The 19782-nt window shown below is 37.7% G+C and overlaps 1 protein-coding gene across 1 annotated transcript in view; it reads right to left on the bottom strand.

The window, feature by feature from the left end:
• The window catches only part of sdk1b (sidekick cell adhesion molecule 1b), a gene marked incomplete at its 5' end in the record, with an annotated part of 158331 nt that overhangs the window by 9524 nt on the left and 129025 nt on the right, over positions 1 to 19782 (bottom strand). The window contains 11 exons of the mRNA XM_079462738.1: positions 169 to 284; positions 2582 to 2683; positions 3380 to 3436; positions 4724 to 4856; positions 6668 to 6738; positions 6818 to 6921; positions 10235 to 10436; positions 10652 to 10846; positions 16245 to 16343; positions 18413 to 18602; positions 19459 to 19574. Coding sequence (XP_079318864.1) covers positions 169 to 284; positions 2582 to 2683; positions 3380 to 3436; positions 4724 to 4856; positions 6668 to 6738; positions 6818 to 6921; positions 10235 to 10436; positions 10652 to 10846; positions 16245 to 16343; positions 18413 to 18602; positions 19459 to 19574 — 1385 coding nt within the window. The remainder of the gene's footprint in view (positions 1 to 168; positions 285 to 2581; positions 2684 to 3379; positions 3437 to 4723; positions 4857 to 6667; positions 6739 to 6817; positions 6922 to 10234; positions 10437 to 10651; positions 10847 to 16244; positions 16344 to 18412; positions 18603 to 19458; positions 19575 to 19782) is intronic.

Here is a 19782-nt window from a genome sequence, read left to right as displayed (position 1 = left end):
TGATATATTTTAGTTCACCACTAATAAAAATGCTGTTATCATTGGACAGTTTTCAAAATGTGTTCAATTCAACCAAAGTACCCAAATGTATACATATTTTTGTGTTTGGAAAGGCAAGTAAAAGTAAGTATTTCAAGCCCTAGATGAGTCACAGTCATTACAGGTCACCTTGTATCCTCGAATATTCCCGTTCTGTGTCTCTACAGGCGGAGGCTGCCACTCGACGTCCAGCTGAGAGGAGGAAACAGCTTTCACTTGGATGTTCTGAGGGGCTACTGAAGGAGCTGAAAACACACACACACACACGTTCACACTTTTAGCTTCAAACTAACTAAATGTGCATGTGGGGGATGAAATGTGTCGTAGCACGAAAACCATTAACTTCATCTGCCTCAGGTGAAGGGCAAATGACATTTCACTGTGACATAATGGACAGTAACTAATCTCAGAGGAAATAGAGCTTCAGTGATTTATTGATACACTTCCATGTGTAAACTGTAATGTAACGTAAACAGGCCAGCAAAAAAATCAACAAATGTGCATGAGAAATGATTTAGTCCGAAACAAGATTGCAGGAAGAGACATGAAACCAACACAGCTACGGAGGAAATGTTTACCTGCTGCGATGACTATACACTGTAGTCATTACACAGGTCAACCAATCATGAGCAAGTATTTCAGAAAACCATGTACATTTTGAATTGACATCAGATAAGGCTTTCAACTACTATTAAGAATAGAAAAAACAATAATACTCTAATTAATAACAATAATACTCTTAATTTCAGAGATTTAAACATACTCAAAGTATTGCGCTGGCACTCGAGATCCACAGCCTCTCTACGCAGATGACTGAAGATCTTAAAATCAATATAATTCATTCTCAAAAACCAGGAGAAGGTTATAAAACATCTCACAACAGCATTTTCCACTGTTTGAAGTATTGTTAAGAAATGGAAGGTGAGAGCGACGGTGAAGTGAAAATATAAAACATTAAGAGAAATGTCTAGTAGAATCACATTCAATCTCATACCCAACAAATCGGAAGTATACAAAAAGGTTGGAGAGAATAAGAAAAGAAAAGAATAAGACAGAATAGAATAAGATTGGATAGAATAAAATGAAATAAGATAAGGATAAGAAAAGCTAGAAAGAGATAGGATAATATGATAAGACAAAAAAATGCTCTAGGTATAAGGAACGATGGATTTGACTGGGTACCGAAAAACCCTGAAAGCGATAGTCTGAGGCTGAAAAAGAGGTTGATTATTTCAATCGGATAACACACCTTAAAATCAACCCTGAGCTATCTTAAAGGGTGGTTCACTAAAAAATACAAATCTGTCATGAATTAATAACCCTCAAGTTGTTTACAAACCTGTATACGTTTCTTTGTACGGTTGAAAACAAAGAAAGATTTTTGAAAGAATGTTAGAAACTGACATTTCTGGGGCACCGTTGACTACCATAGAAGAAAGAATTATTGTATAAGATAATCTTTGGAAGAATTTAGGAAAACAGACAACCATTTTTATGGCAGTCAATGGTGCCCCAGAAAAGTCTGTTTCTAACATTCTTCCAAATATCATCGTTTTGTGTTCAACAGAACAGAGAAATGTATACAGGTTTGGAACAATTGGAGGTTGAGTAATCCATGACAGAATTTTTATTTTTCAGTGAACTACCCCTTTAAGAAAGAACAGATTTAAGTTTTGCAGTAGAGGTCTGCATACATTTTTGGATAAAAGACGAAAGGAAACTGTTGTACTATGGACGGGAGCGGGCCTTTGGACGAGTGCCTACTCCCGACATCCTTGTAACTGACCACATGTAGAGCCTGATCTGAGGACTGTGTTATGCATGTGCTGCGCGCGGCGCGTGGACCAGTTCTTACTCTGTTATCATTTTAAAACGCGTCAGCCCACAGACCTGTTTTTTAGAGGGGAGATGGTCATCAGGACATTTCTTGCATGGATGTTATTTTGCACGAGCTAGCTATAAGCAAACGGGTTTCTTTGATTTAGTTTGAGAGAAGACTGCGTATGAGATGTATTTATTTTTTTCCTTCAAATGAAAAAGCAATTTTGTATAATGACAAAACGGAAAAAATAAACCGATATGTTTTTGTATAGCGTCTTTTATATTTGTTATGAAGAAACGTGGTCTAACTTTAGCGGGATCCTCGGGTCGGTTAAAAAATCCTTCCAAGCAGAAAGCGGGTGATCCCTGTGTGAATTTTTAGAGGGAGCGGAATACAATTTAGCGGGCGGGACGGAAAAAAACAGTCCCGCGCAGACCTCTATTTTGCAGTGGCCTTCACCGTCTCAAGCAACGTTCGGACAATCTGACTTCTGCCAAAGATGCTAACTGAGTACTGCATGAAAGGAAATGTTTTCCACCTGCCACATTTACAGTGTTGTGTTTTTGCACCTGTTAAATAAACAATAATTAAAATATATATATAAATGGACAGATTGTAAGAATAAGGGTATTATACATAACTGTACCATTTTTTGCGTGGTATGTGGCATGCTTATGGTATGACAGCTGTCATATGAGATATCTTAAGATAAACACATACCTGCTTCTCCAACAAACACCTCAACAGGTGCACTTAAGGGACTCTCTCCAACAACATTAAAAGCCGTCATGACAATCTCATAGCGCCTGTACTTGCTGAGCTCTGAAAAATAATAAAAGCAGTAAGACTGAGATAGATAGATAGATAGATAGATAGATAGATAGATAGATAGATAGATAGATAGATAGATAGATAGATAGAGAGAGAGAGAGAGAGAGAGAGAGATAGATAGAGATAGATAGAGATAGATAGAGATAGATAGAGATAGAGAGATAGATAGATAGATAGATAGATAGATAGATAGATAGATAGATAGATAGATAGATAGATAGAGATAGATAGAGATAGATAGAGATAGATAGAGAGATAGAGAGATAGAGAGAGAGAGAGAGAGAGAGAGATAGATAGATAGATAGATAGATAGATAGATAGATAGATAGATAGATAGATAGATAGATAGATAGATAGATAGATAGATAGATAGATAGATTTTTAAAAGGTCATTTTTAAAACTAGACGTCATAAGAAAGTGGAAGATTTAAGATGAAGGGTGTGGAAAGGAGGAAGAGGACCGAATAGATTTCTATTCCTTTCCTCACAGCACATCAAGACAAGACCAGAGGCTAAACTACAAAAACATGATGACTTAAGCAAGTGTTTGTTCTAGAGGTAAAGCAGATTAGAGGATTGAACAGGCAGTTTGAAAGCCTCCGGGCAACAATACGACTTTGTTAACACTTCAAAGTTTACAACTATTGAAACAGCTCAGCAATTAAAATAATATCAAAAAATACTTACGAGTTAATTCAAATTCCGTTAATGAAGGACTGCTCACTGTCTTAAAAGTGCTCCTGGCTGTTTGAGTAGTGAAATAAAGCGAGACAGAGGAAGAGACAATGAGAGAGACATTATACAAGAGACACAGCCTTTATAATGCCTTTGAGGACAATCTGAATGAAAAAAGCATCATAACAACGACAAAATATATTTAACAAAGGAGAGTGTTATTATTAGTAGTATCGTCATGAACAACAACAACACATTTACCTGCAAGCAAAACAAAAAAGTTTCAAAACAATACAGCTCTTTTATTTGAGACCAAAATTCTAGCAGTGACTAGAAAGAGGCATAAACAGAGAGACAGACAGACAGACAAATCTAGAAATAGACACAGAAACTGGTAAATATACACACACAGACAGACAGAAAGACAGAGACAGACAAACAGGCAAAGGTATAGAGAGTTGGATAAGGTATAGTGAAAAATTGATGGATGGATGGATGGATAGACCTAAATATACACAGAAAGATATATGTATAACATATATAAAGACAGACAGATAGAGATATACAAAGAAAAAGACGGGTAGAAATAGATATAGCCAGAAAGACAGACAGACGGACATACAGAGACAGACGGAGAGGTAGATATAGATAAAGACAGGCAGAAATAGACAGAAAAAGACAACATAGGTATGGCCAGACAGACAGATAGATAGACAGACAGACAGGCAGATGTAGATATAGATATAGACAAAAAGATAGCTAGACAGGTAGTTATAGACAGACAGACAGACAGACAGACAAACAGGCAAAGGTATAGAGAGATGGATAAGATATAGAGAAAAATTGGTGGATGGATGGATAGATAGACAGGCAAACAGATAGATAGACAGACAGAAACATACAGACAGACAGATATCTGATAACATATATAAAGACAGACTGATATAGGTATAGACAGATAGAGATATACAAAGAGAACGACAGATAGATATAGATATAGTCAGAAAGACAGACGGACATACAGAGACAGACGGATAGGTGGATATAGATAAAGACAGGCAGAAATAGACAGAAAGATACAACATAGGTATAGCCAGACAGACAGATAGATAGACAGAAAGAGTCAGACAAGTAGATATAGATACTGAGAGACAGACAGACAGACAGAAAGATAGCCAGACAGGTAGTTATAGATACTGAGAGACAGATAGACAGGTAGATGTAGAGAGACAGACAGGTAGATTTATACAGACACACACATATATAGAGTAGATATAGAAAGACTGATGGATAGACAGGCAGGTAAATATAGGTATAGACAGACAGGCAGATACAGGCAGACAGATATATTCTTACCTTTGAACTCAGGACTTATTGTGGATTGGTTTGTAGCCGTCTTGGGTTCAGCCGTGGCGTGTTCGCGCGGAAGCTCGCGGTAATACACGCGATATCCTACAAGTATCCCATTCACAGTCCCCTCCTGAGGCGGCTGCCGACACAGACACATGGAATTTCAATCAGTCTCAGAGTAACAAACCGGCATCTTATTGCTCTATTTAACACGGAGCATGAAATATTCACCTGACTGTTCAGCGTGTGACCCGTGATGATACTAAATGAAAGAACGTTAGTGTCAGAGCCTCTGCTGTCGGCTAATTAACAGCCGGAAACAGCGACAGAAAGTAATTACGGCACAATGCACACCAGCCCACAAGATAGCGCAGATCAACAGAGGACAAGCTGACTGAGACTCCAGGTCAGTGAAGACCTAACCTGACTGTGTTCCTCATTCTCCTTTTCCATTATGGATGTGTCTGTTTAGTATGTGATCAGTGTTATAGCCAAAGTTAATTAAGATGGGGTCAAAACAGACCGGCTTTGTAAATGTATCCTTGTGTGTGTGAACTGAGAGCAGAGGTACGTGAAGCGATTACTAACTCATTTGAGGGTAAAGTGTAAGGCCGTGAACCTGCTCGCCAAACATAATTAACATTGAGAGGGCGGCTGAATAGCTTGCAAACAAGTCTGCTATTAAACGCGGTCGGAGGAATTGAACTCTGAACACCAGATTAGACCGAAAGGGAGAAAAAGTTGTCGGTGAAACACACATATTATAGTCACACACTGTAGGTTACCTGGACTGTATTTTCAAGGAAAAGTTGACTTTCGTTTATAAAACTTTAAATCGGGGCCAAACCGTCAGAATAAACGTTTGTGTTTACATAATATACGTCTGTGTACTGTGCATATAAATGTTGTAATAATAACCACATACGCACATATATTTAGGAAATATATAAAATATAAACATTTATAAATGTTTATATATCATTTCAATTACTGGTAAATATGCGTAATACATCTAAATATATATATATATGTTTGTGTATTTTTTTTGTTTATACATAGAACGCAACTGATTCAGTATGCGATGAGTCGCAAAACGTTATTTGAATAATATAAAAGTAATTATTATATATAGGTCGCAAAATGTTGCACAAACATTTCTCATAGATAGATAGATGATATAGGATAGATAGATAGATAGATGGATGGATAGATGGATGGATGGATGGATGGATGGATGGATGGATGGATGATAGATAGATAGAGAGAGAGAGAGATAGATAGAGAGAGAGAGAGAGAGAGAGAGAGAGAGAGAGAGAGAGAGAGAGAGAGATGGATAGATGGATGGATGGATGGATAGAGAGAGAGAGAGAGAGAGAGAGAGAGAGAGAGAGATGGATAGATGGATAGATGGATGGATGGATAGATGGATAGATAGATAGAAAACAAGAGCTTTGGAAATTCAAACATGAATTTCGATATCAATACATCTATTAAAAAGCAGTTTCGTCAAATTAAAATAAACATTTCAATATTTATGGGTTCAAGCATTTTTATGCTTTTTACAGAAGCATAGAGTATATGATAGCAACGTATATAATACCAAGGGAAATTGCAATAATATCATGTAGTTTAATAACACAGATGTAGTTTAATTTAATTTAATTGTATTTGATTTTGTTTTATTTAAGTAATCGCTGCCTAAATGTATTGTAAACAACTCTATACTGAAAAACTGAAATGAAAATTAAATTATTATTATTCACGAGAACATCCTTTGGCATATAGAAACATGCTTCATGTGAGGATAACAATTTGAATTATTTGTAAAACAACTGCTTTACAATCAGGTAGTTATTTGGTTTTACTGCATTTTGAATACCGGCTTAGAAAGTAGCTACGCATGTAGTAGGGCAGCTCGCTTTGTGTTGGACGAAATGAACAATGTTTTACCTGCCACTGCACGATCACGGATGTTGTGGTGGACGGTTTGACATTCAAAATAGTAGGAGCTTCACCCGGTACTAAACACAGAAAAACACAATCGATTTATTAGTCGATCTATGAATCAGTGTGATGAGAATACATGGACTCTAACATTACCATCTTGCAGCGTGGTAACTGGCTCGGTTTCCTTGCTGAAGGCGCTTTCACCCACATCATTTGTGGCCATCATTCTAAATTTGTAAGAGGTGTACGGCTTCAACCTGCGGGGGAACAAGATACGTTTTAACACACGGGCTACGGTAGATCGTTCTCACGTTCCATTAGAAACCACAAGAGATGCGTTTTGGGTCTTCTATTGTGAAGAACATTAAAGAGATGTGCTGCTGCTGGTAACCTATCATAGAAAATGCATCCATGAATACAACAAAATGACCTCAGCTCAAATACGAAATACACACTTCGATCTGACACGTTTCCTCCCCATAATGCCTTGCAGGCAACATGCTTGTCCAGAGAGGAACGATATCTCCTCAATCATATGCAGTGCTGCAGAGTTTCTGTGCGTCTAATGTACCAAAGCAAGCCATGTTGACATATTCCTGCAGTGGAGTTACAAAACTGATTCTCAATTGTTTTATTCTTGCTTATGAATTGAGCTCGAGCTTACATTTAAACAGAGAAGCCGTCGATGTGCTTTTGACAAGATTAACAGTTCTAGCTTTTTTAATTTAACTATAATGATTTTGTTTTAATCGTATCGCGATGTTAAATTGTTGTCATTTCAGTTTTTCCATTACAGAGATAAGCTTTCAAAGCAGACTTGATCTTCGAGTTAACTAACATTAAAAGGTAATGAAAGAAATATCAGAGAAAGTATAAAACCGGCTCGTCTAACATCAGCGAGGCTGTAACTCAAGCACATGTGCATAACACTTCCATTTATAAATAACACTGAATTAGAAAATGTGACTAGACGGACGAAATTCACCAGACAATGTGACCCTCCGGATGAACTTTCCAGTAATTCTTCAGCTCTGGATTCTTGTGGTCGACATCATAATTCACTTATCATTAGTCAACACAGATTTGTTTTTGTTTTTCAAACTTCGAAGGGATATAGGAGGGAGACACCGCAGGGGGTTGTGGGTAGACTACAGTATATCAAAGTGGGCCATCAGCAGAGTGTGTGTCTGCGTGTGGGAATTAGGAATTTGAAAAACAGGTCTGTAGGGGTGCTTGCGTTGTTGTACGTGTGTGTGTGTGTTAATAGTTAGTGCGTTGAAGACATGGACATTTCTGTTTTAATAGCAGAGGAATTTCCTTTGAGAATCAAGATGGTTTGAACACAAACATCCTCTCGGTTGAGAACAGTCGCTTGGTGCCATAATGAAAATGTGTGCGCGTGTTTGTGTGAAAAAGAGCTTGGCACAGCGCTGTCACAACAATATATCTAGACTGAAAATAAACAGGAAATCAAAGGATGAAAACAGAAACAAATTAGTGTTGTCGCAAATATGGATCTTTCAATAATGTTAATTCTCAAACAAAAATAATTTTAGGGCTTTAATGTTAAGGTAGTTTTTCCACTGTGTATCGAAAATGGTATCGGATAGCGATATTTTTTCAGCTGTTCCAGTATCCTGACAGCACTAGAACAAATAAACATATGCAATTGTAACATTTTCACATGTATCAACATAATGCACTAGGCGTTATTACATTAACAAGCATTAAATCAGTAGTCTGTTTCATTGCATAAATGTAACATTGCTGATGTTAAATAGCACACGACATGAGCCATACAGTTTTATTGGCAGGGCATTTAGATTACAAAGGCCTCAACCTTTACAGTATTTCTGTATACGTTTTTTAAATATAATATAAATCAAAATCAATTGTTATGTTATAACCGAAAAACAGACCGGAAGTTAACGTCGGGACAAATGTGTGCATCCGCCGAAACCTTTTATCGGTAACACGCCGTGACGTGATGAATGGAAGTCCATGGAATGAAAAGTGTAGTGTAGAAAGGCACACAGTAAGCTTAAGTGTTGCATGCACGTTAAAAAAACTTGACCCTGTTAAAGAAGAAACGCATGTTATTCTTTCTCACTCTCTCCAAAACGGTCTCTACACACGATCCGTTAATACATCAACGAGCCCGCTAGAAATGGCAAAGACAGCCAACACTGAGTGCCACACATTCATCGCTTTACAATCATCTCGATGCCTAGTTGTGTATAGACGCCTTATGATATGGCTAACTAAATGTCAAGGAAATCAAATTAAAAAGACAAGCGTGTGGGAGGTGAGTAGGTTCAGAATTCGAGAAAGCTCTCACGGCTCCACTACACATTACGTTGAGAAGGATGGTGTTATGTGGTAAGCATCTCTTCGAGTGCTTGAGCTCAATAAATCTTTCCCCTTAATGCGTGTGGACGTTTTGAGCTGTGAGTGGAGAAGACAGCGTGAATCAGCCAGGTGATGATGAGAAGAACAGGCAGGTGAAGGAATATGCTGAAGGATGGAGGGCAGAAAACAGGTTAGAGAGCGGGCGGAGCTGAATGGATGTGTGATTAGATATGAGGCCACCCGATGGTCAGACTGATTATGATTGCAGTCTGCTTTCAACAGACTCGCTCTCTCTGGGTTCTTCTATATGATGTCTTATCTGTGGCTGAAGTGGATGTCTGTAGTATAAAATGCCTCGTATGTTTGTTTTTTTCAGAGCTTTGGTCGATTTGGCTCTATTGTGAGATGTACGCTTCACTTAGATGTTTTTTAAAGAGTTTCCGTCCAATCAGCAGAAACTATCTCATTGCAAAAAAATACCCATGTTTTACGGTTTGACTGATTTGTCATTGTGTTTTCTGGCTTGTTATTTTGTTTCTCGAATTGTCGTTGCGTTTTGTTATTTTGTTAAGCCTATTTTAAATTTTGTTCACAGATTTGTTATCAGCCCGATTGTCGGTTTGTTTTGTGCCTTACGGCCACGGTACAGAAGTCGTTTTCTGCCAATTTTATATAACGTATATTCAATAATAATAATAATTTACCATTTTATTTAAAAATTGTGCAAAATATGTGCAAAATTGAAAGGGAAATGATTTCACATATTGAAATGGATAATCTGATTTTAACATGAATTATGAATATAAATTGTATTCAATCGATTTAAAATGGCTTTCAATTGTTACCATATTTGAATTAAAGATAAGATTGTACCAAGATGATATGTTCATGCTATCCCAAGTTATTCATTAAGAATAAAACGAAAGAAAACATGGTGATACCATGGTACTGTGTAAATATATAAATATGTCCAAAAAAAAGACTGTTACCAATGCACACGTCCAAAAAAAACACCATGGTACCTTTCCATACAGTTTACTACGCAATACAAGAGTTAATTGTTCAATCACATTTTCATTTATGTCCATTTTTCCCATCGGAAAATCCCAAACTACAATGAGTTTTCCACGATCGTATTCTGTGTATTTTAAAACATTCAGCCTCGTTATGCTATAAATAGTGGCAGTTATGACTAATCCGTGACAGACGTGTGTGTCTTACCTATCCACATCCCAGGAGGTGTTGTTATGACCGATGGAGGACATGTGGCTCTTCCATTCTCCATCCGGCAGCTCTAATGTCTGCAGGGTATAGTAGCGCACGGGGGACGAGCCATCTCCGCCCGCTATCCAATGAAGATGAAGCTTACGGGACTCCACCCCTTTCTGCGGTGTGGTCAGTCGGCGAGGTGGCTGAGGCCGTTCTATAGAAAATGCATGGGGACGTATGTAGGTGTCATACGTTGGTGACTAAACAATTGTGTCCATTTCTTAAAATATCTTCTTTTGTGTTTCACAGAAGAAAGAGTCATATACAGAGTTGGAGGTTGAATAAATGATGATAATGTTTTATTTCTGGGAGAAATGTCGAAAAGTCCAGTTGTTTTCCTCCACCATTAACCATGTCAGATTTTCTTACCTCTTTTCTCCGTCGTTATGACGATGGCTTCCTCCAGTGGTCCCCATCCCTGCTGTGTACGAGCCGTGATTTGAAACACGTATGCAGACTCTGGGTTCAGACCGCTCACTGTGAACTGCCTCGCGTTGGACCCCACCTCCACCGTGGTGAACTTGTTGGGGTCATTGACATCCAGTCGGTAAGAAATCTGATAACCTAGAACAGAACAAAGCCAGAATGAAATCAAAACCTTGGAAGGACACGTTTTGCAATGAATAACAGTCAAGAGTAGTTGCTGTATTTATCACAAACAAAAATAATGTTCAACGTGCACTGTTGTTTTCTACAAGACATTTTGAATGTTTCATGCAGATAGAAATTTGCTTTGTCAAAACCTTGTGCCAGGATTGATGCCAAACCCCAAAGTGATAAATCAACTTTTTGGAAGCACAAATGAGATAAGGAAACTGCTACAGAGGTTTCATTGTATGCCTTGAGAGGACTTATCTAGACGGATAACTACGGAGAGATTCAAGATGAAAACTGCTTGAGCCCTTACAAGCTAAACAAATACAATTCATCTGCACGCACAAATAATAATTCAGCAATACAAAATAAGAGCTGGATTTTCTTACTCTAAATACAAAAAATCTCTTTTTAAAAAAGTGTCCTGGTAAACTAATATTGATATGATGTTCATGTTCTGAATCTAGATGATGTTGCCTAATGCAGCAGTGACTCACTACAGTCCCAGACAAAAACATCTTCCAATAATTGTTTTTCTATTGAAATATTCTGCAAAACTACTTTGAAATGATGTGCACTGTGAAAAGCATCACGTTATGTTTACTTTCAATGTATGAAAAAGATCATCTTCTTTTGTGTTTGATACCCAGGTTTAAATTAGTTCAACAACAAATACATATTGGTTCAACACATCATATAGATCATATCCTTTACACCTACAATTCGTGACTTTTTAAAATAAGCAACAATCATTTATCAAGCAACTTTACTCTGATTTCAATGGTATGCTTATAATAATGATTTACAGTATAGACGGTTTCAGTGGCGACAACATATACTTGAAAAACAGGGCGGGGCTTGATTGAATCTTTTTGGGAAATTATTTGGATCGTTGGAAGTCTGGCCAATGGACAGTCAGTACAGTCCCAACCTCAGACAAAGACATTTTTCACGAGGAACAAATTCTTGTTTTGAAGAGAAAAGAAAGTTGTGACATAAGCAAGATAATGACATAATGCAAATCATTCATAATAAACACTTTTTTTAAAATAAAAATAAGCTTTGTCGTCAGCCTTGTGGTTAACATATAGCGCCAGAATCATCTTGTTTCTTTGCCGATCCCACCCCCCGATCTCCGCCCAACGCTTTCCTGTCAGCTCTCTATTGTCCTGCATAAAAAGCTCCTAAAGTATAACTTTCATAAAAAAATATGAATTGTCAACTTTGATTTCATGGGGTCTTTAAATCAACATATAATGCAGGGATACATACAGATGTCAAACATGAGCTAAATACAATATCAATACACAAGTTTGCAACTGTAGCCTTCCTTCATTTATATGAAGAAATGAATATTCCTCTTCTAACCGCCGGATGGCTCATTTCATTTGAAAGCAAACGCCATGATCAAATCGTCCTGTTTTTTATAGTCTACAAACACGTTCTTCTCTAAAAGCGCTGAAAGAATGTTTTTGACACTTGAAGGAGGAAGCAGAGGGCTTTGTAAATGGGAGAATCCTGTGAATGGCCGTGAGAGAATTTCTCTTTTTTGAGAAAGTTTGGTGTTAGCGTGCACCGTTCTGAGGATTAGCGCGGCGCTACTGAGCCGAGGGTGATTTCAATTCAACGAAAATCTCTTTGCTTCGTCTTGTCTTCTTAGATTCTCGTTCACCCTTTCTTTCCTTTTCTCTGTTCCCTTCTCGGAAGGCAGAGCTTGCTAAGATCCCGACTTATTAAGAGGCCATCGCTAACCCAACCCAAAAAAGCCCAGAGGGGCCTATGCAAAATCCTCTTCTTTTCTCGCTTGTTTCGGAGCTCCTTCTTTTGATGGTATTTCTCTTTTGTGCGTGTTACGCTAGGGGCAGGAATCAAGAACGCTTTTTTCCACACTTTCCTCCGATGTTTTTGAAAGCAGCTTTCGGTGTAGAAATGGAGAGATGAGGTCGAGGACTAAAATATGGCCAACGGGTCATCTGTTCAATTGTTCAGACAGATTGTTTGTTTTCTTCGTCATTTATCATGCTAGAGCTGTGACCCATGCCAGGTGGTTAGGTACTCATTTTTTAAAGTCTGGGTTGCCGTGGTGAGAGCAGTAAGCCGTGTAATTGGTCGGATCGTCGGCCCTTCAGTCAGGAGCATTTTATTTGCGCGCCCTGTTACCACAGTGATCACTGATCCCTAACCACAGGACACATTACAGCGGACACTCAATGGAAAGAGAAAAGGACAAAAAGAGTATGGAAAGAGAACATCACAAACATCCATTATGTTATAAAACATGAAATAATATAAATGCAAATAAGTACAATGGCATTCTGTGAAGTAGCACCATTTTATATCAAGGCTTTATGAATATGGTAATCAAACAATGGCGGATTTGTACCTTGGTATTATGATCAGATACCATCATTGTACCACAATGCTGCAAACTTGTAGAAGTGTATAACTTTATATATTTTTAAAAATATAACTTTGCATAGACTTTCTAAAGAAAGAGATTGATCTGATCATAGTTAATACAGAAGTGGCCCAAAGTGATGTGCAATATTGGACAATTTACATCTTCTTTCTTCAAATGTTTTATAAAAGATGCAATGCATGCATGTTGCATTGATGTGTTTGGAATATAAACTGAAACTCAGCTTTGAGAAAATATCTTATCTACAAAATATGACCCCAAAAGATATTAATAACTGATAAAATTGTAATATAGCGATGCTTTATTTCCTGTGAACTTTTATTTTTTTCTAAGATGTTTTGTACGGTGGAAGAAAATTGTTCGTAAAGTCGTTCTGACGTAAAATTTCGGATTCATAACAGTTTTCGTAATTGTACAATGTTAGTTGGTACGAAAAATGTTTACATCTGCTCTGTACCACATGTAAAAAGTGCGTAAACTATTCAAATGTTCTGTAATCTTTTTGACAAATGGATTACACTGCATTTTGATACACTTTGTATCATGATATTTCACGAGATTTGTTGCCCTGTCTTTTGTTCGTTTTTTACTCCCCTTAACTTTGGGTAAAACGCAGACCTCGTCACTGTCCCTTTAAACACAGCTGTCCAATCGCAGTGGAGATTTGAGCAACACAACAACGGAGATATCAACATTGCTGGTTATTGCATTTTTTTTTCTTCATTAATAATCTTCAAAATAAGATTCTTGTATCATGCTACTGCCGTGGATATTCCTAATCATAGCAACCAACAGTTGGTTATTTTCAAAAGAGCACCAGGGGATTATGCTCATTATGAATGAGTATGCATACACGTCTTATTTACGAATGATTGAAATTCATTCACATACACAGGTTTTACTATCAAATCTGAAGTTTACAAACTATTTGTGAATCCGGAGGACCGTTTTCGGGAAAGTTTCCGTTTACATTTACTCATATATTTACCATTTGGAATTGTCTATAAAAAGAATATAGCCATTTTCCATCATTTTTGTCCAAAAAATTCCTTTCAAGTTTAGCGTTTAGTCCATTTTTTATTTATATTGATATGGATGGTTTTAATTAACCTATGGTGACACTAAAAACAAATATTGTACACACATGCCCCCTGGACCTCACATCACCTTTGGCCAAAACGTAACAAGAAATACTTAAAAAATAGATATACTTAATCCCATCTATATATCAAATAAATAAATAAAAGAGGTGTACAAAGTAACAATATCTATTTTGGTTTCATATTGAATAAAAGTCTACAGTAGTGTTATCGATTTGATCTCTTTCAATCAATATGTACATTGTGGCGTTCTATATTTTCCATGAGTTTTGCATGCCACCTTGCACTGTTATTATATCTTTGTTTGCAACTACGCAACCACTTGTTTGAGCAATTGGTAATCCAATAAAAATGCATGATTCCTTTCAGGCCAACAAAGCTTAAATTGAAACTCAAATTGAAGCAGAGAGAAAACAGATGAAAAACAATGAATGAAACAGACTGGCAAAAAAGACTGAAAGAACATAATTACGTGTAGGAGAAATAAGAGAGAGAGCTATTAAAGGGCATAGAGAAATGAGACACCAGCGAGACCCCGGCCCATCAATAAATATTAACCGTCAATCTCTCGCTTCCATTGAAACTCATTCAAGAGACATAATAAAAGGTTAAAATGCAATAAAACAACAGTAACGTATACACATTACACCAGCGGCAGCACGGCACGTCTTTAATGCACTGCAGCGATAATCCAGTTCAGCCACAACCGGTTTATGGATTTGATGACTGAAATCCACTGAAGGTCACCGTTCGAATACTGCGCCGCAGTTCATTCGCACTGTAGACAGACGCAGCGGTAATTGCGAGAGCAATTGACTGCTGTTGAGCGCAATCACGGAACAATGACATACTCTTTGTGAAAGTCACATTAACCGCAAACCCCAACGTATGAAATTTATTACAAAGATCTGAGAGGATAAAATGAGCGTTGGAACATTGACAGGTCTGCTCTGATTGAAGCTCTCGGCTTCACATCGCTCAATCCTACGGGGAACGATTGATCCAATCAGGGGGGAGCTCGACGCGAGAACTCGTGCACGGCGGAGACAGAAGGCGAGAGATCATTCGAGGTAAAGAGGCTTCACGTTTATATCACTATTAAAGGATTATATGATCCATCACGGATGGTTAAGTGTCCATAATCCAGTCATGTATAGCCGCGCTCGCGCCCAAACGACCCATAATCTTGACAACGGCATAACTGAGTCGGTATAATCTCATCGCGATGAGAAATCCCAATACGAGACAATCTCATAACGCACAGACATGCAGTTTAAAAGGCAGCTGTGGTGTAAAACAACATTCGGCTATTCTGACTGGAATTCATTACGCAGCGTGTTGCTGTCAAAGTAACGGTAAAATGTGCTCGAATGAGAGGTAACGGGAGAAAACACGGTTCCCAAAAGTAATATATGACAAAACCTAAATGCGTTTTTTTTCAGTAAGCTAAATATTGCTAAATATTGTCGTTTCATAATGTTGTAGTTTATGTGAGTTAAAGGTCCAATGTGCTATTTCTTTCTACATACACGTCGGGTCCCCTTGCATGGAATTCGCCATGTTGTTTCTACAGTAGCCCTAAAAGGACAAACTGCCTACAAGAGCGCATTTCATAAATCGGATATCTTCTTCGGCTACGAAGCAAAAATCGTAGTTCTGTGTCAGCCGCCGTAGTGCTTTGAAAGGGAGGAGCGGTGGAGTGAGCTGTTGGTTGCAATTCCCAACCTCACCGAAAGATGCTAGTAAATTTCACACACTGGAACTTTAGCATTAAAAAAAGTCTGTAGAATGTCATTTAATATCAAGCTGACTGTTTATATTTGTGTATGAGGTTGATGTTTTCTCTTACCCATAATAATACCATTTGGATCGGAGGGAGGTTGCCAGACAACCCTCACAGATGTGAGTCGCACTTCTGGAAACATCAACCTGACAGGTGGACCAGGAACTGAGAGAGAGAGAGAGATAGAGAACATACACAATGCGGTATTAAAACAGATTACTGTAGTCTTTTGATATGTTTCTTCTAACAAAAACACATTTCAAACACTTCAAAACATCTGTTTGCCAAGGCCGTGTTTTTATCACAGCCAGGACAAATATGACATTTTAATCTCTTCAAACAAACCCTTGCACGCTCCCCGTAAACTTCTAGTTCTTTAAATCCCAAAATATAAATATTAGTGATTTATAATCCCTCATCAAACACATGTAATTCTGCCAGTGGACACTTGGCCAACAACACTGATAATCCACCGCTCCTTATGAGTGTGTACGGTATGTGTGTGAGAGAAACTAATAACATAGACATCCCAGTATCTGGTATCCCTTTACATTTTTAAATGAAAGTTGTAACATTGAGCCGATTAAGAAAAATGACAGAAATAGGGCATTTATCATTCTGCTAGCGAGACTCCGTAGTCCACATATAAACGCTCTCTCATTGGGAGGATGACAGCGTTTGCTGTGCGAAAAGATTGCGTTCGGGCGAGCACATATTTCTAAAGAGAAACATCCCCTTTCTTTGCTCGGAAGACCCTCAGTTAGGTGAACTGTCAAGAATAGTCTTAATCATGTCTGAAAGATGAAATAAAATTGTAATCCTGCATTAGATTAAGCCTATTTTCACCTTGTTTATTTGGCAACATACTACAATATGTTTGTGAGTGCATTTATATGGTTTGTTAATGCATTAGCTAGCATGAACTGAAAATGATTATTACTTCTGCACCATTTAATAGTTAATGCACCATGAACTAACATGAACAACTGTCTTAGTTTTAACAAATATTATTAAATGCAAAAAAAAGATTGTTAGTTATAGCTTATGTTAATATATAAAATACAATCTTATCGAGGAGTGTGAAATGTTACCTATTTGCACTGAATTAATTTTTATCCTGCAAGTTTTCTCATTATTTTGTACATTTTGTATGCACAATTTTTGGTTTATTTTCGTGCGAATCACCAATTTTATCTTTCATGTTACTCCCAAAGTTCTTCTGTCACGATTATGAAATTCGGCTTGCAATTACTTGTCTAATAATTGTGATTATGGCGATGAATCTCCTGTTTTAGAGCTTTGCTCGATATTAATTTATTATTGAAGAAAATATATCTAGAAATTCTGTATATAACTAATAAAATACACTATAAAGTGAACATATCAGAAAGGACTTAGAACCGAGATATTATGATGTTATCATAATGGAGGACTTCAATTATGGAGAATTGCTAACAACGATGGTGGATGTAGTCCTGCTGAAGATAGACGGACCTTCTTTGTGTCTTCTAAAAGTGTGCAATAATTGTGATTATCTCCGATAATTGTGATGATGTCAAATAATACGTTTTTATTATCATTACGACAGCCCTGACTTCAGACTGGTGTCTTGGCAAAACTGTGCACATTGAGACATCATTGGGATATCTCCTTTGATCTTTAGAAACAAATGCAAGATCATGAAAGTTTTTCTCAATAAATACAACTGAATCGCAGGCGACTCAATTTCATCTTATCACAGTCTACTAGAAACAGCCGAGACATTAAAGAAATCTCATTAGAGATTGTATCTGTCCTATATGCTGGGAAATAATACAGCTAGGAGAGAGGAGGTTCAGACAGGTGAATCAAGCAAAGCAGCGGATGAGGTTTCATGCAGAGGGGGCAGCAGGAGGGCAGGCGAGTGTGTGAGCACACATGTGTGTCTGAAGCCATGTGGGAGGTAATGCCAGTCTGAATGTCGGGCACAGCTGGAAACCAGCAGAGCATGAAGCAAGACATAACTCTGCGCAGCCATTACCAATGTGTGTGTGTGTACCGGTGTGTGAGTGTATGCAGGACCATCTGCTAAATGGGTAGCTCTTACTCAAAAAGTCTAATTTTGACCCAATGTGTGTGCGGCATTTATTTTCATATGTTATTTGTCAAAACCGGTGGAAAAAACAAGAGCTGGCCGAGGGGCTGGACAGTTTGGTTTGGTAAAATGGGATTGAGTGATTTCGCTGGTTGCTTACCGCTGTCCTTAGTTCTCTCATTTGTGGGGGGAATGCTAGGTGGTCCTTCTCCGATACGTGTGAAGGCAAGCACCTGAACTTCATACAGGATGAACTTACTCAGGTTCCGCAAAAGGAGAGAATGCACCTGGTTCCCGTTCACCGGCTGGACCTGGGGAGCCTGCTCTGAATCTTTCTCTTTGTATAATACCTACACATAAAGGGAAATACGGGAATATTATAAATAGATAGAATATTCTGAAAACAACAATGATATATATATATATATATATCAATGTAAAAAATCAATAATAAATTAAGATTTGACTCAATAAATATTTTGCGTAAATTGGTTGCTGACTATTGAAGCAACACATAATTAATTTAGTTATTTTCCCTACTTTTTTCAGTCTAAGCATTTTATCAATTGGTTTCTTCCTACAGTGTGTAAAATACTGCTTCAGCAATTTCATGATGTTGCATCATGTCACCCTACAAGTCTCAGTAACAGCCCACATAGGTTTCAATAGCTTTACACGGATTATAGATCTGTTCCGTATGACCTCAATATGAACTATGTGCGTCAAACCAAGATGCATTTTTTGTGTGGTATCAAGTGTCTTTGGCTTTTGACCCAATGTTCAGTGTTCAGGGTGTACTGCTTACACTTCATTGATACCGAATGATAAGAAATTCTCCTTCAGATAAATACACCAAGCACACAATTCATTTGCTAAGGAAAAGCTTTCTAACAAAAAGCGCATATTAAAGGGCCTTGCTAAGTGGTTTCTAGAACAGTGCTAGTCAAAAATCATCAGACAGTTTTTTCTACACAGAAAGCCATAACATTGGATCATGGGATTGATCTACACAAAAAGGTATGAGAAATAGTCATAGCAACCACAGCTAATATAATAAATTCCCGGTTTTCTTGTTAATTCCAGTCCGTCTTCTCCACATGCAGTAGAAATTCACCCACATGAATGTTCAGCGGGCAGGATTCTTCAGTTCAGCCTCTGGAGAATGTTAAGGGTGTTAAGACATTCTCTTTGATATAGTTACTGTACCTTATATCCAACGATGTGGCCGTTCTTCTGGTCCTCGGGGACTGACCCCCAGGTGACCAGTATACTTGTAGAACTCATTGCTTCAGCACTCACGTTTTCTGGAGCCCCGGAGGGAACTGAAAATGTACCCGTATAAAAAAAATTATTTTAAAGGAATACACCCCCCACAAATGAAGATACAGTCAGGAATTTCTCCCGCACCAAGTTGTTCCAAAACTGTTCAAATTAGTTTGTTTTGTTGAACACAAAAAATATTTAACAATTTTTTTAGCAAGTGACATTTCTGGGACATCATTGACTACCTAAGTAGGACAAATTAAAATG

The sequence above is a fragment of the Barbatula barbatula genome (assembly GCF_947034865.1).
Source record: "Barbatula barbatula genome assembly, chromosome: 8".
NCBI classification, from domain to species: Eukaryota; Metazoa; Chordata; class Actinopteri; order Cypriniformes; family Nemacheilidae; genus Barbatula; species Barbatula barbatula.
This window is presented reverse-complemented; position numbering and strand designations above follow the sequence as displayed.